This window comes from Eurosta solidaginis, chromosome 1, assembly GCF_040869045.1.
Source record: "Eurosta solidaginis isolate ZX-2024a chromosome 1, ASM4086904v1, whole genome shotgun sequence".
NCBI lineage: Eukaryota > Metazoa > Arthropoda > Insecta > Diptera > Tephritidae > Eurosta > Eurosta solidaginis.
In genome coordinates, this window is record NC_090319.1 from 10,543,659 (window position 1) to 10,557,389 (window position 13,731).

General features: G+C 38.5%; 1 protein-coding gene across 5 annotated transcripts in view; it reads right to left on the reverse strand.

The window, feature by feature from the left end:
* The window catches only part of cv-d (crossveinless d), a 53,810-nt gene extending 46,434 nt beyond the window's left edge, over nucleotides 1–7,376 (reverse strand). Inside the window, exons 1-3 of one of the 5 annotated variants that reach the window (XM_067779639.1) lie at nucleotides 7,284–7,376; nucleotides 6,874–7,144; nucleotides 1,421–1,629 (exon numbers count right to left, since the gene is read on the reverse strand). In XM_067779639.1, the coding sequence (XP_067635740.1) occupies nucleotides 1,421–1,629; nucleotides 6,874–6,904 (240 nt within the window). In that variant the 5' untranslated portion in view covers nucleotides 6,905–7,144; nucleotides 7,284–7,376. Of the gene's footprint in view, nucleotides 1–1,420; nucleotides 1,630–6,873; nucleotides 7,145–7,222 lie in introns of all 5 variants that reach the window. The other 4 variants (XM_067779655.1, XM_067779648.1, XM_067779644.1 and 1 more) reach the window with 4 other exon arrangements.
* Between the last annotated feature and the right edge of the window lie 6,355 nt (nucleotides 7,377–13,731).

Genomic DNA, 13,731 nt, shown 5'->3' on the forward strand with positions numbered 1-13,731 from the left:
CTCAACTAAGTATGTAATGTTCGGTTACACCCGAACTTAACCTTCCTTACTTGTTTTTCTATACTGATGATTTTGATATATGGAAATCTATATCTATCTCGATTCTTTTATACCTGTACAACCAACCGTTATCCAATCAAAGTTAATATATTCTGTGAGCTCTGCTCAACTGAGTATAAAAATTGTTCCTCCTTTCCAATTTAAATTCATGACCGGATTATGAGGACCGTCAAATTTTTAGTGTTGAACTATAGACTACACCTGTCTGGTTTCACTGCATCATGATGCTAAATATAGAATTTATGAACCGTCGGTATTCGAATAATGACAGTAAGTCGATTGCATGCTACCCTGAAATCGGTTACCAGCTAGTCGATCTTCAATCAACGCAAAAGTTGTTACGCGATTAGTGGTCTTGTCTTTTGCCGATAAATAGATTGTAAACAAGAGCCCTAGTGTGACGCCGCCGCTCAGAAAAATGCCATAAATAGTTTGGTGCAAAATTGCTGTTGTACAGTGTTATTTTATTGTATCATTTTTGTAGCCTTTTTCGCTGATTTATTTGCATTTTTAGGTTTTTATTGAATTGGGAATTTCTTATGGGGTGAACAATAGGAGGGTTAACGAGGCCATTGCCAAAACTAAATAGAATTTGTGAATTTAAATTGAAAGGACTTTGAAGCGATGTGAAAGGTTTGAACGAGTACTATTCCATATACTCACACACTAAGTATCATAAAGCTGCGTTCTCATCGTCACACTTGTACGTTAAGGCCATGACACAATGACATTTTTCATAAAGATGCGCTTAACACAAGCTTATGCATTCCAATATCATCGCCACAATCAACCAAGATGTTGCCTTTGTAAATATGAAAGAACTTCAGACTTGGCAATTGAAGTTTATTTCGCCTTGCCCATTCACATACAAAATTACGCGAAGCACTCTTCTAAACATTCTCACTGTACAAGAAAAATACTTGCTAACATAGTTTGTGTCGTATTTGATTGTTATATTGCAGTTTTTACTTGCGAAAAATGTTAGAAAATTTACCAACCAGTGGGAAAAATAATTTCACTTGCAAAGTGTGTCAACACCCTTAACCAAAACAAATGTCACATTCTTCTTCTTATGCTTTGCTTGTAACAAAATTTGGGAGATGGCTACTTTTCATTATCAGATGGCGCCGGTGTCGCTCATTCTACCGTTCTCCATAAAAATGCGGCAATCTACTCATAATGCATAAGCTTGTGTAAAACTCATCTATATAAAAAAGTGCTTATGTGTCGGGGCTTTAACACAATTCCGTGTTACGTACGTAATCATGTATGATAAATAGGATTGCCAAATATTACTTGAACTCATTATCATTTTCAAAAAAGAAAATGATGTGTAGATAAACTTTTATTTTGAACTTACCGCTGCTGCCAAAACATTAACCGCTTGCCGTTGTAGAGTCAATTTGCCGCGTACAATCCAGCCGGAAGTTGGCGGTCCCGGATGTTCATCTTCTTGTGGTGCTTTTGCACCCACAGCCACAGAGCCAACATATTCATATTCGTATTGGCGATTTATCGCAGTAATATGAAAAGCATAAACGCCCGTATTAAGTGCAGTAAGCAATAAAACTAGTAAAAATATTAAATTGAATAATTTAATTAATATAATTTATTAATTAGCATAAAATTGTATTACTAGAGATTTTTTAAGCCCGTTAATTTAAATATGTATACATATTAGGGTGGAACTTATAAATAAATAAAATCATTTATTCCAGTTCAATTCTTAAGACGGTAATACGTAAGTTTATTTGATTTATAAGGACCCCTCCTAATCTATATAATGAAATGTGTATGTCTTTATGTATTTTCCCACTCATCCAAAATAATGTTTTGGAAAGGTTAATTCAGTTAATCTGAATAATAGACCAAAATCCATAGATTGTTGTAAGGTGAGGTCTGCTATTTATTAAATTTTGGGCCTCACCAACTCCATATCAAGATGCTAAATACTTAAGGGATCTTCATATCCTGGAAAATATGACTTATATGAAGACGAAGAGCGTAGTCCACACACCAGAGGCCTAGCACAGAATATGGTATTAAGCGCTGGCCAAGAAGTATAAGACTTCCCTCGGCAACAAGTCCGCAATACAGCCACGATACAACGCCATTAAAAATCAAAGCCGCAGCAGACGAATCAAACAGAATAGGGACCTTTCCACTAGTGCTTGAGCATTGACGAAGCACAGCTATAGGAAGGTGATAAGAGGATGGATGACCTTTAAGTTGTGCTGGGTGGCTTTAAGTAATTCAATAAAAATGTGAACGAAATTATGGTTTTTGTTTTCTGCAACACATAGGACCAACACATTAGCTTTTTTTTTTTTTTTTTTTACACGCGTATAAGTTTCGTTTGCGCGTGAAAAAAGACGCCTATCCTCGCTTAGATAATGCTTAGGAGACCGATTTAGCGGCAATGGTTAAACAACTAGCTACAACACAGGGTGTACCGAAAAGCGGAGACACAACCCTCTGTTGTATTTCTGTGTATAACATATAGCTAAATCAGTTGTGATAAATAGTGGACGCGCATAGAATAAATAGAATTAGTGCAGAGGGTGAAACATAGACACATATTTCAGTTACATCTGAGTATAATGCGTATTGAAATTTAGTAGTACTAATTTTATGCGTAGCAATTTCAGAGGTGTATTTAAAGTTTTTCGCTTAGCAGTCCATATAAAGTTTAAGCGTAAACGTACATATATAGAAGTAAAAAAAACACAGCTATTGTATCGGGCGACGAATACTGTTCGCTAGCAAATTAGCTGTTGAATTACCTACTTGTAAACTGAGATTTTGTAATACTTTTGTGATTATTTAAAAATGATTTCTTAATTAGAAGTTAAGGGAAAATAAAATAATTTAAAAAAATGTTTAAGTTAAACGGTTTTATTGAAAACAATACTTACATTAAGTACTTAATAATATTAAATTCTAGAAAATAATTAGGTAGGTCCTAGGTACTAGTCATCATTGTGAATGATAACTAAGTGTGATATCTTCTACATAGACGTCAAAATTCCAAAGTGATTGGATCACCTGATTTGTATTTGACTATCGCTGTCTCATTCTGTGTCCCTTTCTATCACCCGCTGAAGATAGGCGCCGCCATATTGAACACCCTGTCAAAACGCTAAAAAGTAGCCATATTGAACATCCTGTCAGGCATTTGACAAATAAGATATCACACCTAGTTATCATTCACAATGCTAGTCATCACACTCCTCTTCAATCTAGGGCGTTGATCAGACAATTAAATAAAAGCGTTGGACGCGTCAAATAACTTAAAATTTTTTTTTTTAATTATTTTATTTTCAAGTTTTTAGTCTTTATTTAATTGCCTATTATTTCTCATTCTATTTAGTTCATTTAGTGACTCATTGTTACAAGGACTCTTTCCTGACAATTTGTTACAATCTAGGTCACATAATCCTTCCAAAGACTCTACTCTACTCGGCGCTATGCTTGTTCCTCCTCGAACTCCAAAATATTTTGATGCCACTTCTACCGGACTGTATGGAATATTTGTTCCAAATATGAGCCAAATCGGACCAAAAATACGATTTTTTTTAATATCTCGATCCTTGCGCCACCTGGTGACGATTTTTTTCATATGCCGCTTTCTATTCATGTATGTAATATGTGTTCCAAATATGAGCTTTATTGGACCCCATATACGATTTTTTTGAATATCTGGTTCCTTGCGCCACCTTGCAGCGATTTCTTTCATGTGTCGCTTTGTATTCATGTATGTAATATGTGTTCCAAATATGAGCCTAATCGGACCACAAATACGATTTTTTTTGAATATCTCGACCCTGCGCCACCTGGCGGCGATTTTTTTCATGTGTCGCTTTCTATTCATGTATGTATTATGTGTTCCAAATATGAGCCTAATCGGACCACAAATACGATTTTTTTGAATATCTCGATCCTTGTGCCACCTGGTGACGATTTTTTTCATAATGTATGTTTTCTATTATGTATGTAATATGTGTTCCAAAAATGAGCCTAATCGGACCACAAATAGGATTTTTTTGAATATCTCGATCCTTGCGCCACCTGGCGGCGATTTTTTTCATGTGTCGCTTTCTATTCATTATGCGATCCAAATATGAATCAAATCGGACCACAAATAGGATTTCTTGAAATATTTCGATCCATGCGCCACCTATCGGAGTTTTTTCTTCTTATTATTGCATTGTCATCGGGTTAAAAAGAAATTATGTTAAAAGTTCCAAAACTCTGGAGTATGGAATTACGGAAAGCCACCCCTGGTGGATGCTAGGAACAATACTGGAAGGCAAGTTCTGGCAAGGTGGAGCTCCATTGAGGGGCTAATTTCTGAGATGGTCGTCCTCATGCAGAACAAAGTGCGGGTGTGGGTGCACCTGATGTGGGTGGTTGCTCGTGGGAGTTTATCGAGCCAAGTGTTGCTAGCATCAGCAGAGCCGGTTGAGGATCTGGCCTCATCAACTCCTGGCAGGTGCAGGTTTGGCTCAGATTACCCTGAATATTGCAAAAATTGCTATCGCTAATCGTATTAGCCTTCTCAGGAACGATGACACAAGTTAGCTGCTCAAAGGTAATGGGCCTGCAGAACTAATGAAATCGATAACCGGAGATATTCCTAATGGCCAACGACGCGAATGCCTACAAATGCGTTTTGTGGCAGTAGATAAGTAAATGACCAAGGAAAGTCTCTATTTGATTTTGTATTTGAAAATAATCTTTGAGCATGTAACAAGAGTAACGGTTTTACCTTTGTTTTCCTGAATAAGAGGATTTCGTATAGTGACAGGAAGTCTTTGACATTACAGCAACTGGTTACCACGATCTTCAGTAATGAACTGGCAAGTGTGGAAAAAAATCTTACTGACAAATACCGCTTGATCTATTTCATATAGACTAGGAGAGGGAAATAAATCAACCACATATAAATCCAAAACTAAGTGTTGCGAAAATACATATTGTGACGAATATTAGTGACACTACATCACTAGTCTGATGCTAAGTAAATGAAGCCACAACAACAATAAAGCAGGCAGTCACTTGTATCTACATAAACGAATCAATCATTATGTCTACACATATATATGTACGTACACGCAGCGGAGAAGAGACGCACAAACCGCATATATCTTATCTGAGATGCTCCCAAAAGTAGGCAATCATCTGTGGAAGTGTCACCCACATATACACGCGCATATGAGAAGCTATACACGTGCATCTGTAGTTATAATTTTATAGCAGTAACTAAGTAAATTCTGGAAACGCCTAGAAGTATGGAACGAGGAAATCGAAGAGTATAAACAGCAGCAACAGTAGAGGCACGCAAATCAGTTTGATTTAAGCAGGCTATCAGTTGCGCAGTATAAGTGTTATTGTGAAGTACTTTAATAAAGGCCATTTTGCCTTATTGAATAGTGGAGTTATTTATTCAACAGTTTAGTGATTCGAACGTTAGTAGCAGGTTGCAAATAAGCGGAATTGCAGTAAATTCGTTATAATATGTTTATTGATGAACTCTGTACAATAATTAAAGCAATCTGGACGACCAAAGTTTTTCTATCCATGCCAGAACAAATCTCAATAACGTCGAAAGTTTACAAAAAAAGAAAAGCTGGAAGCCTTGCGAACGTGAACTTCTGGCAAAAATATTACGAGTCGATTGAGTCCATGAAGGTTTTAGTCAAGCGCTCTCTTAGAAGATGTGCAAAATCAGCAGCTCAGAGCCTGGATATTCTAGTAGTTGCTTTTTTTCCGGACTGTCCGGTATAGACACATCGGAAAAATGTTTTCAGCGTGTTTATTAGGGTGGAGTTATACCCTATGAATTTTTATTTTTTTTTTTGTAATAGCCTAGCAATGAAAAGATAAAGAGTTAATCAAATCCACCAAATATAATTTTCGTAGGATGGCGTTTTGAGGTATCCCTAGCCCCAAGAAGTTGAGCAAAATAATCGCGATTTTCACAAAGCTCATTATTTACATATTTTTACGAATATTAGCAACACTGTCATCTCTAAGTCGATGCTAAGCAGTGACTTGAAGGCACATCAATAATTCAATCATTATGTCTGCACATATGTACGTACACGCAGCGGAGAAGAAACGCACAAACACATGCAGATATCTTATCTGAGATGCTCCCAAAAGTATGCAATTATAATTGTGGAAGTGTCGCTCACAAATACACGCGCATAGTAGAGCTACACACGTGCATCTGTAGTTATAATTATATACCAGTAACTAAGCTTTTGAAATCAATGAGCACCATAACAACAAGCGAAAGTAAATCAATGGCAAAAAAAAAAAAAAATGTACCTACCGTCCTTTTCAAAGTTTAGTTGCGTTGAGGCACCTCTAAACATACGATGAGTGAAATAAAAAATTTCAACCTTATTTCTGGTATAGAAAGGCAACTTTCTGGAGTTGACATAAAAGCGATTTCGAAAAAAAAAATTAATTCACGTCACCCTAATGTTAATGGATGAAGGATTAGCAGAAGAAAAAGTTGTCTGGGCCATAAATAGCTTCTGCATAAATTTTTTTTTAACCCCAGGCAGGCTGATTTTGGCTTAGCCAAAATTTGGCACGAATTAAGCACGTTAATCGGGATTAATGCTGCCTTCGGTCTACGCTTATCTCATATAAGTTGTGGTAGCTTTAATTTTAAATAAAATTACGTCATCACTGAGATTAGCAATTGAAAATTATTTAAATACATACACACATATAGACACACCATTGTATTTATTAATGAATTATTTGATAAAAATTGTTTTTTTTTTCTTTCTTACGTACACACTAAAGATGAACAGCCTTTAAGCATCATTGAAGAATTATAACTATTTCCTAATCTCAATATTTTTTGGATCTCTTACAATTTTTTAGAGTATACTTTAATATTAAATGTAACTTATTTCTGCACGTACTAATTTCTTTTTTTATATTATGGGAATTTATTTTTTTAAACACGTTATTTAATAAATGTACGTATATATTATTTTGGCACTGATAACTCTTATGCACCCGTAGATGTACATATGTATGTATGTGTAAGAATTACAAGTAACTGTAAGAAAGGAGTATTGGATAAAATTGGTTTTGTATTCAAACTTAAATTTAAATCGTTTTAGCTTCGATGATTTACTGGTTTGTATCTATAATATCTATTTTCAATACAAAATTTATTTCAATTGCAAATCACACACACAAGCTCACTCGCGTACACGGATATTCGATAATATAAAACATGAATATTCCAAGAGTCGCGATTGGCAAGTTTTTACTGTACACAACGCTTTCAAAAACCGTACTAAAGCGTTGCTTGACCGAAAATTGAAAGTAAGGGTGCTCGAGACTTGATGATCGTTGGTGGCTGTTAGCTCTTGAGCTCGGCTTATTTTGCCTTTCACTCTTACTGATAAGCATGGCAAAGAAATGAGTGTACAAATTAGTGCTGAAAAGTACATGACCTGGTAATGAATCGGTTGCGGTATGTCCCGCTATAAGAAGAATCTATAAATTTGCCCACTATGGGCTCTGTGATAGTAGGTACCCTGTAAGAAAGTCAGTAATTAGTGATACAAGTTTCTGGTTGAGAACTAGACCTAAAGTATCAAATAAGTATTAGTTCGATAGTTCCTAGATTTTCTCTAGTTCAAAAATCGACAATGTGGGTTTTTATATTTCATATTTAAAATATATTTGATAAATATCATGTATACAAAAAACGACTACCAGCTTTAAAGAGCTTCGACTATGAGTATGCCTTCTTACCCGACACTTCATAGCCTTTCTCTTGTGTAAACTCTTTAGCTTATAGGTAAAGGGCCAATTAATGGTGACTTATCCATAACCAGATTAAACAGCTGATCGAACCAACCTTATGGAAATCAATGTAATCGATTAATGGTGCTATACCATAACGCTAAAGCCATAACCATATCATAGCCAACCAATTGGTTTTTGTTTTTCCCCATATCCATAACCTAAAAATATTTGAGTTGGAGAATTTATTAACTTATTGTAGATTTTATTTATTGTTTTGGATACGTTTTGACTAAGAGACTAATTTTTTGTGGTATGTGTTTGTAATTTTTTGCGTTTTCTTAATTTTTATGAAATTTTCACGATTTTTAGGTGAAGGCACCAATAACTGATGCCAATTTGATATGAATAAGTAAACATATGGTTATGACTATGGCGTTAGGGTTTACTTACTTAATTGGCGCTTAACCGCTTAAACGGTTATGGCTGCTCCTTCTCTCTGCCAACCGGCGCCAAGTGGTCACCCCAAGGGAGTTTAAATCGTTTTCCACCTGGTCCTTCCAACGGAGAGGGAGCCGCCCTCTACCTCTGCTTCCATAGGCGGGTTCCGATAGAAACACTTTCTTGGTCGGAGCGTCATCTTTCATTCGCATAACATGGCCTAGCCAGCGCAGCCGTTGCGTTTTAATTCGCTCGACTATGTTGATGTCTGCGTTTAGCTCGTGCAGCTCATCGGTAAATCTTCTTCGGTACTCGCCATCGCCAACGCGCAGAGGTTCATAAATCTTTTGAAGAACTATTTTCTCGAACACTCCCATGGCGTTAGCGTTAAGGATGTTTAATTGGCCCTTAAAAAGGGGTTCCACAATCAACTTATATTTGAGTCAGTTCGTATTAAACATGTCCAAGTCTTTCAGAGGGCAATTTCGGGGAAAACGAAATACTTACTGCCTTTACACACACACTTATGAAAGGGTTCCTGCGCTTAAATACTTTGTATCGCGTAGCCGGTGTTAGACCGATCCATGGATATTCCTTAATAGAGCGGCCGCAGACCGACAACGCAGAAAGGCACCAACTAAAATATTTTGAATTTTCTGCATCAGAGCTATTTTAAAAAGGGAGTTAATATTTTCAATGAAGATATTTATGGAGTGGTTTGGAACTATCAAAAAAGGGGTTAAAATCTTAATAGAAGCAACATGTAAAATTTCGGTCTCTTTCGGAACAAACGAAATAGTGCCAACTAAAGAAAGAAATCAAAGCTATAAATTTCTACACAAGTTTGGAACTATTGAAAAAGTACCCATAAACCGACTAGTTCTTATGCGGAAATTTTATCTAGTTCGGACCTAGACAAAAGGTAATAGAGCACGAACATATTCCATCGTCTAGGACATCGCCATGTTAAATACGCCAGTTGAAAGCATGTAAAAGAGATGGAGATTTCCCTACACGATAGGTAGGCATAATTGCTGCGACCCAGCTCGTCCAAGTAGCTAATGAAAAGCCTTTTAAATGCAGTTAAACTCGTCTGAACCTACTGAGTGCTACGTCGGATTTGTACTATAACCAGACAGAGTTGCTTATAAAATCAAGAATATTTGAAATAACTATATTTGCTATTAGTTTATGGCTGTCAGCTCTAGATCTACATAGTATACTCCTTGTCCCTCTTTCATTGTAGTCTGAACGTGGCTATTGGAATTGCACTTCCGTTTCTCGCTCTCATTGAGCAGTTATAACAGCCGACGAGTGAAATAATCATCAGCTGTCTGGTTTACGAGCAGATTCTCGACAAACTTTTCTTGTGCCACTGTGATCACTGCTTCGTTGCACAAAGACATGTGCGTCTCTTGGCTGATGCAAGGTTATGGTCCTAGTAGATATTAAGGCATCGTAGAGTGCGCATATCTTAGACACTGTGTTATTACAGCCGTAAGTCACGACGTGATTTGGTCATCTGCTAGGATCAAAATTATACTTAAGAAAGTTGTTTATACCCCAAACTTTAGTGTTCAGTCAAAATATTTGGAAAACCCTCAGAGTGCATTACAGTCTTTAAAAGCTACCTGTTAAACATTATCTTACCTTTTAGATGTCACTTGGAGTCGTCACAAAACATCTTACTTATTTACTTACTTAATTGGCGCTTAACAGTCTAAACGGTTATGGTCGTCCAACAAGGCGCGCCAGTCACTCCTTCACTCCGCCAACCGGCGCCAATTGGTCACACCAAGGGAGTTTAAATCGTTTTCCACCTGGTCCTTCCAACGGAGTGGGGGCCGCCCTCTACCTCTGCTTCCATAGGCGGGTTCCGATAGAAACACTTTCTTGGCCGGAGCATCATCTTTCATTCGCATAACATGGCCTAGCCAGCGCAGCCGCTGCGTTTTAATTCGCTGGACTATGTTGATGTCTGCGTATAGCTCGTACAGCTCATCATTAAATCTTCTTCGGTACTCGCCATCGCCAACGCGTAGAGGTTCATAAATCTTTCGAAGAACTTTTCTCTCGAACACTCCTAAAGCCGCTGCATCTGCTTCTGCCTCATATAGCAGGACGATAAGTACAGGTACGATAAGTGACTTGCAGAGTATGATTTTCGTTCGCCGAGAGAGGACTTTACTTTTCAATTGCCTACTTAGTCCAAAGTAGCATTTATTGGCAAGATTGATTCTTCGCTGGATTTCAGTGCTGATGTTGTTGGTAGTGTTGATGCTGGTTCCCAAATAAACGAAGTCTTTTACTATTTCGAAATTACGGCAGCCAACAGTAGCGTGGTTGCCAAGGCGCATATGCGCTGACTCTTTGCTCGATGACAACAGGTGCATCATTTTGTCCTCATTCACCATCAAACCCATCTTTACCGCTTCTTTTTCCAGTTTTGGAGTAAGCAGAGCTAACAGCGCGGGTGTTTAGGCCGATGATATCAATGTCATCAGCATATGCCAGTAATTGCACGCTTTTATAGTATATTGTTCTGGTGCGGTTAAGTTCTGCAGCTAGTATAATTTTCTCCAGCATCAAATTGAAGAAATCGCACGATAGGGGGTCACCTTGTCTGAAACTTCGTTTAGTTTCGAACGGCTCGGAGAGGTCCTTCCCAATTCTGACTGAGCTGATGGTGTTGCTCAACGTCAACATCAGTTGCAAGGTCGCCGTTTTCTTTCCTACAGGAGTTTGCCCCGGTCTTAAAACCTTCCGTCTGTCGCCGTATTTTTTGGTAAAATTTTCGGGCGTTATCCCTGGTGGCTAGCAGCTCAAGCTCCTCGCACTCACGCCTTACTGCTTCTGCTTTTTTCTTCCTGAAAAGGCGTCTCGCTTCCTTTTCCAACTCACGATAGCGTTCACACATTCCTCTTGTCGCACTCGCTTTTACCGTAGCCCTGTAGGCAGCGTCTTTTCTTTCATTTGAAACGCGGCATTCTTCATCGTACCAGTTCGTTTTTCGTGGTCGCCGGTAACCAATTTTTTCCTCGGCGGCAGTACGAAGTGCTTTGGAAATATGCTCCCACTGCTCCTGTATTCCTTCAGGATGAGTTGTGCTCACAGAGAGCAGGTGTGAGAGTGGAGTTGCGAAATCATTGGCAGTCTGTTGTGATTGAAGCTTTTCGACGTCTAGCTTTCCTTGTGTTTTTTGTTCATTGGTTTTAGCCGCGTTGAGGCTGGTGCGTATTTTGGCTGCAACGAGATAATGGTCCGAGTCGATGTTAGGTCCTCGGATCGTGCGCACATCTAAAACACTGGAGGCATGCCGTCCGTCTATCACAACGTGATCGATCTGATTACGAGTATTTCTATCAGGAGACAGCCATGTAGCTTGATGTATCTTTTTATGCATGAACCTCGAGCTGGATATGACCATGTTTCGAGCACCGGCAAAGTCAATCAGCACCAGTCCGTTAGGAGAAGTTTCCTTGTGTAGGCTGAACTTTCCGACTGTAGGGCCAAAAACACCTTCTTTGCCCACCCTTGCGTTAAAGTCACCAAGCACGGCTTTTATATCGTGACGGGGGCAGCGCTCGTATGTGCGTTCTAATTGTTCATAAAAAGTGTATTTCACCTCATCGTCTTTCTCCTCTGTCGGCGCATGGGCGCAGATGAATGATATATTAAAAAATTTTGCTTTTATTCGGATAGCGGCGAGACGTTCGTCCACAGGTGCGAACGCCAGAACTTGGCGACAAAGTTTCTCTCCCACCACGAATCCGACGCCGAAACTGCGCTTATAAGTATGGCCACTCCAATAGATGTCCCAAATTTTGATCTTCTTTCTTCCTTGCTTCGTCCAACGCATTTCTTGGATGGCGGTGATGTCAGATTTTGCTTTGACGAGGACATCAACCAGCCGGGCATCTGCACCAATCCCATTCAGGGAGCGGAAGTTCCAGGTGCATGCCCTCAATTCATTGTCCTTCAAACGTTTGCCATGGTCGTCATCAATAGAGAGTGTATTTATCCGAGGCTTGTTGTTATATTTCATTGGAGTATGGTTTTACGTGGCGGGTCCCAAGCCCAGCGCACAACCCGCTCAGCGGGGGTAAAAATATTACTTGGCACGTTTATATAGCGAGCCGCTTGCTCCAAGACAGACGCTCGCTTGCAGCCGCACCTAGAGGTGTACAGACGCTGCCGATGAGATCTCCCCCGGCTAGCCCTTAAACCGATTATGTCACAGTGGCCTAGCCAGGTTGTCGCCTTCTCACATACGTTTAGCGGCTACCCAGAGGATACTTGGCCGCAAGCGCCCGGCAGTAGTGAGCTGCTTGAACCGCATGCAAAAGAATCGCTCTGGCCATTCCCAGGTGAATGGCGGTCAGAAGCTTTCCTCACTTTCGTGTACTTCTACACACTGCTCCACCCTCCACACACGGCTCCACCCTCCAAATATCTAGTGCACCACTCATTTGAAGAGGCGTTCGGACTAAGTCTGCTCGATTTTATATCGCTCCAAGTTATATCGCTAATAGTTATTATTAAAGTTCTTGTGGGGCTTGTACTTACCCCATAAACATTTTTGTCAATTCTCAGTTTGAGATACATCTGAGAATCAGTCCATTTCTCACATTTCAAACGTTAGCTTTAAAATGCATTTCAAATAACCGTTGATAGCATTCTCAAGCTAAAAGGCATATTTTTAATATGGAATTTTTCTGTATTTGCAAATTGAGAATTTTTGGATTCTCAACTTTTTCTCAAACGAGAATAAAGCGGAACGAAATGGAATCCACTGTTGTGCCACTTTCGGTAGGCAAATTTATTATTTGCCTCACTTCACTAAACGAGTTACGTTTAGATTTATGCATAATGTAGTACAATATCACTTAATATTATTAAAATGTATAAATACTTCCTTATTTTTTCACTTTATGTCCAACTTCACTCAATAAAATCGCTTGTTTACATTTCCAGCTAAAATATGCAAATTAGATCGACGAATTATCAACGGCACTATCGACGACACTATCGATAGCATTGATTTAAAATAAGCATGTTGTACTATGTTTTATGTTATTTTTGGGTTTCATGAACACTTATTATGTACTTTAAAATTTAGACGCATTGGCGCAAAAAGTTATCACATTATTATTAACGAAAATATTCCATGATATCGATGGTTTTCAACCAGAATGGAACGAAATGCAAGTATATCTCAAACTATTCTCAAGTTGAAGAACAACGTTTGAGAAAAAGTTGAGAGAATATTTAGCTTCAAATGATTAATAATGCTGAATATCAAACTGATAATCAATGTTTTTCTCAAACATTTGAGATTTTTGTTTTCAGTGTTTGTTGGGTGCATAAAAGTGCACGCACATAATCTCAATCCTTCATTTCCCACTGCGTAAGTCGCAATAGGCATATATTATCTATACACATACATTC